Raw genomic sequence first — 7,960 nt, 5'->3', positions numbered from 1 at the left:
TGGGACCCGCGAAGCTCTGAACATGCGAACGTGGAACCGCGAAGTAGCGAGGTCCCACTGTATTTGCAGACTACGCAGATTGTGTAGCATCCTATCGTGAATAGCCATCCTTCCTAAGACCCGCCCCTTCTGCTTCTGACTGGTCCTGGTCAGGTGTGGAGTGCTCCAGCGACGTCAACTCTTGAAAACAAATTCGGGTTCGTTTCGGGACAATCGCAGACAGAGGCATGCTAAGGAGAATTTTGCAAATGGTAAGGTAATACGATAACAGTCTGACATTATCAAGTTAACGGGGGCAGAATTATTTTTTACGTAGGGCCTCTCCTGTTTTCTAACTAGGGCGCACTTTTTATGGAACGATACATCGCGTACGGGCGGGTTTGTATCGAAGCCCGCGAGTTAAGGGCTTTGGTAAAACCGAGGTACACGCCGCCCAGTCGCGTTCACTGTATCAAGCGCTCCCTATTTTGGTTTACAAAAGTTAGCATCAGATGCTAGCTTGTTTGATTTGACAGAGGCTACTTACACAAATGGCGTATCAACCTGGAATTTATGTGTTAGAGCAGTTCTATATGTTGGTAGTAAAACGTACTGGTTGTGTTGCATTAAAAAACACATTAACTGACGACACTATTGGCCTAAAATCCATTTCTTTCTGTTTCCGTTAGCTTGAGTTGATTCATCGCCCATTCGTCAATGCTAATCGTTGATGATTCATTCATTCCCCCCCGCAGTTGGACTCCCATTCAATATTAAACTAAAATACGAAGATTCCCTATCATTTCAGAGATAACGGGGACGTTGCCCTTATTTGCGGAGAACAGCTCTTTTCCCGTGAAATAACATGTGCTGTCGGCAAGAGTACTTGTCAAACATGTTCTCTAAGACTTCATTTCCCATAATGCAGTGCAACTTGGCAAAAGAATAAAAACAAGTGGATGAAAATGTATTTTATTTGGTTTCAAGAGGGTCTCTTATACTTGTTGTGAATGTGAAAAGTTAGCTCAATGGGCATTCTGTACCCTACTCTAATATTTTGCAACTGTAATAATAATTTTATAAAATATATATATAAACGGCAATTGGATACCTGTCAATTTATATGTTCTTCCTGTATGTTCTGCCTTTTTTGATCATTTCAAATTGTGTACTCTGTACTTTTTTTTACGGGAATATTTTATATATACTAAACATCACTAAATTAACTGCATGTGAGAAAAGAACTTGGAAAGATGCTGAAAGAATTATTTGTGTTGTTTATTTGGTAAATCATGGCAGCGCAGTGGTTAGCGTGTGTGTGGCACAGTTCTGACGTCATGAGATTGAACCTTCCTGTGTGGAGTTTGCATGTTCTCTCCATGCTTGGGTGGGTTTCCTCCAGGGACTCTGGTTTCCTTCCACATTCCAAAAACATGCATGCCAGGTTAATTGGCTGGTCCAAATTGTCCCTAGTTGTGAATGAGCGAGTGAATTGTCTGTCCCTGTGTGCCCTGCGATTGGCTGGCAACCAGTTCAGGGTGTCCCCTGCCCACTGCCCGAGGATAGCTGGGATGGGCTCCAGCACCCCCCACGTCCCTACTGTGGATAAGCAGTGCAGATAATGGATGTATGGATATTTGGTAAACACAATTAACTTGTTTTACGTACATTATCTTTGCCTTTATTCTACATAGTCTGTCATTCTGTGATTTGATCTGTGCTGCAGTGTGTTCATCAGTTTTTTAATTGTTAATGAGGGGATCTGCAATGATTAATACAGGAAGCAATTGGCTGAGGTTGGCAGGGATGCAATTATTAAAAGCTATATATTCTATATATTATGTATTACTATTAGACGATTGATATGTTGTGGTCTTACAGTTAATGATCGAACAAGTAAAAAAACAAAAACTGTCATTCTACTTTCCTTCCACGCCTCCGAATATACTATGGACTGCATTTTGAATGGTAAATGGACTGCATTTTTATAGCGCTTTCCAAGTCACCGGAGACCTCCCAAAGGGCTTTGCAGCGTACACACACACACACACACACACACACACATATGGATAGCGAAGTCAGCCATGCAATGGGGTCAGAGTCCACCGTCTTCACAGACATGGGATTTCGGGGCAAAATATGAAGGGGCCATAAGTATTTTTTGCATACCTGTCAACCTTAGCCATTTACTTTCCTTGTTTATTATTGCAATTCCACTTATTAAGTGATAACAATGCTTACAAAAACTATGTGGCACTCATTTATTCACAGCAAGACTGACTATGTAGAATACCATTTAGATATTATTACGTGTTATCTACTGCCAGTGACCGAGGCATGTCCACCATGAGATCGTTCTTTTCAGAAAAAGAAAAATATTCCTATATAAAATTTGTTATACGGCGTACACAATTTGAAATGATCAAAATAACGTGTAAAATACGGGGAACCCGTGTAAGCTGACAGGTATGTGGTCTCTGTCACTCTTCCTTGTAAACGGTCCAGATCATTTGTGTGAACAAGTTTATTTTATTTACCAAATGAACAACACAAACAATTATTTTAACTTCTCTATCAGTGCTCTCTCCATTTGCAGTTCATTTTTGCTTGTAAATACGTAGCAGTGCAGAATTTCACTGACTTTTTTGTCTTACAAATGGTTCTCCCCTGTAACAGAAACTGACACTATTTAGTTTAAAATAATCCTTGATGGAGAATAGCATTTGCTAGTGTAGCGCAACAATAATGGCAATCTACAATGATGTGGTCATCTGCTTCAAGGCCTGAGACGATCCAGTATACAGTTGAAAGGGAGCAGGCGATATCAGTCTGACAAAACTTTTTTTGTTCCTCGTACAATTACTATTATAAGGCATACACAATTTGAAATGATCAGTTTAAACCAGGGGTGGGCAATTAATTTTTATCAGGGGCCGCATGAGAAACCTAAATTGTGTCAGAGGGCCACCAACTTTCTTTCATTGTAAAATGCTCAAATTAAATATTTTGAATAGCTGATGCTGATAATCAGAAGAATATAGCACTCTGTAAATATTTATATTAGGCTATGTGAAATCGTGGTGTATTGGTTAAATAAGAAAAACAATCATTGAACCAGTGCAACTTGTTAATTTCCACAAACAATAACTTGTAATGTTCTCCACCTCATGTTACCTCTTCAGTGAGAATAATCCAGTCTGTTCTGGGCTTGAACAAGGGCATTGGAATCTGGCGGAATGTCTGAAGTGGCTATGCGAAGGACAGCTGAGAGGTGGTCAACAGTCATAGAGGATCTATGTTTGGATTTATTAAACTTCATAACTGAGAATGTCTGTTCACAATGATAGGTAGATCCAAAGAGGACTAGGATCCTCTGAGCATGCTTCCTCAGGTGTGGAAAGTTCTCCTCTTTGAGGGAGTAAAAATCCAGCAGTGAGACTGACTTGAAGTGATCTGCCAGAAGTGTGTCAGACTGCAGATCTATGAGTTCCATCTGAACTTCACTTGGGGCATCATCCACACTGCAGTTGAAGGGAGAAGAGACCATGTGCATTTCACTCTCAAGAGTTTTGAAATCGCCTTGAAAACTCTGCATGCAATGTTTCTAACATGGTTGAGTACTTTTGGAGGTGATCGCCTGATCTTTTGGCTTCCTTAAGTGTTGGCAAGTGGGTCAGAATGTTGTCCTTCACTTGGCTTGAGAGAAGCTACAGTTTTCTCATAAAAGCCTTCACTGCACTGTACATCTCATGCACAAAAAGGCCCTTGCTCTGCAGTTTGACATTAAGTTCGTTCATTAGTGCGGTCACATCCACAGTGAATCCGAGGTCTGCCAACCAGTCTTCATCTGAAAGTTCTGAGACGTCATGACCTTTCTGAACACAGAACTCCTGAATCTGGTTTCTCAGGTCCCAGACACTTTTCAGAATTTTGCCAAGGCTGAGCCACCTAACAGTGCAGTGATAGCTTATGTCACCATGTTCAGCCTCATTTTCCTCCAACAAAGCAACAAACTGTCAGTGATTTAAAGCTCTCGCTCTGATGAAGTTAACTATTTTAGTGACAGAATCAACAACATGTTTCATTTTTAACACTGTCTTACACAACACTTCCTGATGTATGATACAATGCAAAAATGTCAATTTCTGATCAGGGTTCATTTCTGTCACTTTATCCTGCATTCTCTTTAAAAGTCCAACATTTTTCCCGGCCAGATTTGGACAACCATCTGTTGTCACACCTGCAAGCTTGTTCCATTTCAGTTCTAACATGTCCATACATCCATACATGCATTTACCTCTCTGAACAAGTCATTACCTGTGGTTGTCCCTTTTATTGACTGCAAGGATGCCAACTCCTCCGTGATTTGAAAGTCTGCGGTTATCCCACGTAAGAAGATGAGCAGCTGGGCGGTGTCACGTACATCGCAGCTCTCATTCAAAGCCAGAGAAAAAAAGTCAAAGTCCGCCGCTCTTTTCTTCAGCTGAAGCTCTAAATTTCCCGTGATTTCCTCAATCCGCCTCGTTACAGTGCGTCGGGAGAGTGAAACGTTCTCAAACGCGCCCTTTTTTTCTGGGCACATCAGCTCAGCAGAGTCCAATAAACACTCCTTAATAAACTCTTCGTCGGAAAATGCCCTACTTTTTCTGGCGATTTTATGAGAAATTACATAACTTGTCCTGACGGCTGCATCTCTGGAAGTGGGAAGTTTAGTGAAAAATCCTTGTTGGGTTTGTAGTTTTGCTAGCAATGCATCAGACTCCCTTGCACGCTCTTCACCAGACAGGTTTCTGTATTCATCTTCATGCTTGGTCGTGTAGTGGCGATTCAAATTATATTCTTTAAACACAGCAACCTGTGTACCACAGACTAAGCACACTGCTTTACCTTTAATTTCTGTAAAGAAATATTTGGCAGTCCATGTCTTGTTGAAAATACGGCATTCGTTATCAACTTTTCTTTTCTTGGGGCGTGCCGACATCTTGAGGGTACCCTGGCGAACAGTATCACCTTCACTCACTCAAGTGTATACGCGCGTGAAGGCGCTACGTCTATGACGTGTATATGTAGTCAAAATAAAATTTCAAAATAAAAGTTTAAATTTTTTTTTTAATTTATGGTGTTTATGATTGGTCTTACGCGGGCCGGACAGGGACGTACAAAGGGCCGGATGTGGCCCGCGGGCCGTAATTTGCCCAGGTCTGGTTTAAACGAATAAAACATGGAGTAACGTATAAATTGATAGGTATGTACAACTGAGGCTTATGGCATAAGAGCTGTAAAAAGGTGACCATCACTAGGGTGGTCCTTAATGGGGGTCGAAATTTTTTTTTTTGAAATATTGGGCTCTGACCCCCCGCATATGTTCTTATATCGATAAAAACACACTGTGTGCAATTTTGAACAATTTGGATAATATTTAGAGGTAGCTCAACGACTTTGAAATTTCCCAAAATGGTAAAATTTTGGCAATTTTCGAGAAAAAACGGAAATCTTAACCCTATGTGTACGGCGTTTTAGAACATCCAATTTCAGTCCATTGCTTATAATTGTAACACAAGAAAAGTTACAAGTAACTTTGTACACTAGGTCTGATATAATGTGCGAAAAATCCTTATTTTTCATACCAAAATTTCAGAGGCCTTGAGCGACCTCTAAATATCCTTTGATTTTGATGAAACTTTGCCTAATTACGTTTTGTATATATTGGAACATATTCAAGGGGTCAGAGCATGAAATTTTAAAAGTCGAAAAATATGGACCACCCTAACCATCACTGCTCTATGGTACCTCAGAAAGAAGGTGTTGCATAGATTTGTCCTGGCCAATGTTCCACCATATAGACATAAAAGGCATATGGAAAAAAATAGTTACTTAAGAGTTATAAGTGTACATGGTAGACGTGTTGTGTGATGAACGGAGTGGAAAATTAAACGTGTCTGATAGTATGCCCATTCCACTGTTACATTTGAATTCCCTGATATATTTTTTTAACTTGTTGTATTGAAATTCTCTATTGTGTGTAGCTGTGCCTTATGGCTAATTCATTGCTAGTGACCCAGTTTTCCACTTTGGGAAAATAATTCTGTTTTTAATCAAACATAGATTTTGATTCAAGTATTTTGTCTGTTTCCCCCCCCCCAGACTCCTGGGAAAGGAGGCTCCCAGAACACAGAGTCCGACCAGCCCACTACAGACAGTAACCATGACCAAACTTCTGAGGTAGTTGAATAGATTGTTTATTTCCTCCTTCTTTATGAGAAGAGCAGTAAAAATTAACTAACCACCTTGGCAACCACCATTAGGGATTTATCTGCCCTCAGTGCATGAAGTCCCACACCTCAGCGGAGGATCTGTTTAAGCACTATGAGCTTTTCCATGACACTGGAGAGCTTCCCGCTCATGTGGCCCCTACCAGGTCAGTTTGAAATGTACCTATTTGGTTCAGTCACATTTAATCAGAAAGGATTTTGACTGAGGTCTGAATCACATTAGTGTGTATACACATTTTACAATTCTGCACAACTAGTGACCTTGAAACAAAATTCCAATTGTCATTTAGTTACAAAAGATAGGCAAAATTGCATGAAGAAGCAGCCGTCGAGATAATTTCTCAATTTCCAGAGTTTCCAAAAGAACCGGTGACTGCTATGACAAAATGTTGCATATTAAAAACAGATTTACCAGATTTTAATCAGGGGGTGAGAGGTGATTTGTTTCTTGGTGCAAACCGTTTAGTCAATTAACTGCAGTTGGAAACTGGTATATTTTATACAGTGGAACCTCTGTTCTCGACCATAGTCTGTCCCAGAACCCTGTTCGAAAAACGATTTGTTCGATCACCGAAATCATTTTTCCCCATTAAAAATAATGTAAATCGTTTTAATCCAACACCCTGAATGTTTACCTTGAATGTTCAACGTAAACTGAAAGCTAACCCAGGCTAATCGCATGTTCGCGTTATCGTAATCTTCCGTACGAAAGATTACGCTAACATGAACGTGTAAAAATAAAAAGATCAGGTCGTTTACAAGTCATTTAGCACCCGGGTCTCCACAAGAAGTGGTGAGCGGTTCATTGGAAAGGGGGTTCTGTTCCAACACCCTCAATGTTGGGCTCCGTTCCAACACCCTGAATGTTTACCTTGAATGTTTAACGTAAACTTAAAGCTAACCCAGGCTAATCGTACGTTCGCGTTATCGTAATCTTCTGTACGAAAGATTACGCTAACATGAACGTGTAAAAATAAAAAAAAAGGATAAAGAAAATAATTATGAATGGGATTTCTTACCTTTGTGGTGGTCAGCAGAAGGCGCAGGCAAGATCAGACACCCGCACACCTCCTTCATATTTTGCTATTACTTCTTTCTTAAATGCAATAGTTGTCCGCACTACTTTTCTTTTTTCACCTGTAGCAACTTTGCTGCTTGCACTGACTTTCTTCAGAGGCATAATTAGGGGCTAAAACACTTCGTACACCTATATTAAAAGCGAAAGCAAAACGAAGCACGTCCGCACGCGATAACAGTGTGCTCCAGCGACGTCAACTCGTACGCCGCTCATCATCGCACCCTAGCGTACGCACTCACGCGTTACCGGCGTTCAAACTCCGTTTTTTTGACCAAACAGCGAAGCAAGAATTTCTCAAAATTTTTGGTCGGACTCCGATTTGTTCGAACTGAGAGGCGTTCGAAAACCGAGGTTCCACTGTATTGGCATATTACACCACTGTTAATCCCAATATTGTTTTTTTTATTGATATCAAGCCACCAATCAACATTATCACTTAGTATTAAGCTTTGGTTTTGCTTAATATTTGCTTCTCAGTGAGCATTGACACACTACAATTAATGCCACTGGGCATAAGGGGCAGTGTTGTCATTTCCATGCCAAAATACGGACAATTCATGGCAATAGTATGCAGCTTTGGTGACAGTGAAAGGCGCTCCTCACTTGTGTTGTTCTAGCATTCGGTGTAATA

General features: G+C 40.6%; 1 protein-coding gene across 2 annotated transcripts in view; it reads left to right on the top strand.

Moving 5' to 3' along the window:
* Nucleotides 1-122: 122 nt before the first annotated feature.
* eea1 (early endosome antigen 1) overlaps nucleotides 123-7,960 on the top strand; it is a 47,687-nt gene continuing 39,849 nt past the window's right edge. For both annotated transcript variants that reach the window (XM_088339633.1, XM_088339632.1), the window contains exons 1-3: nucleotides 123-251; nucleotides 6,124-6,201; nucleotides 6,285-6,397. In XM_088339633.1, coding sequence (XP_088195759.1) covers nucleotides 228-251; nucleotides 6,124-6,201; nucleotides 6,285-6,397 — 215 coding nt within the window. In that variant the 5' untranslated portion in view covers nucleotides 123-227. The remainder of the gene's footprint in view (nucleotides 252-6,123; nucleotides 6,202-6,284; nucleotides 6,398-7,960) is intronic.

This window comes from Urocampus carinirostris, chromosome 7, assembly GCF_059441175.1.
Source record: "Urocampus carinirostris isolate Australia breed hairy pipefish chromosome 7, RoL_Ucar_1.0, whole genome shotgun sequence".
Classification (NCBI taxonomy): Eukaryota; Metazoa; Chordata; class Actinopteri; order Syngnathiformes; family Syngnathidae; genus Urocampus; species Urocampus carinirostris.
Note: the sequence above shows the minus strand (reverse complement) of the source record. Positions and strands in the feature narration are given on the sequence as shown.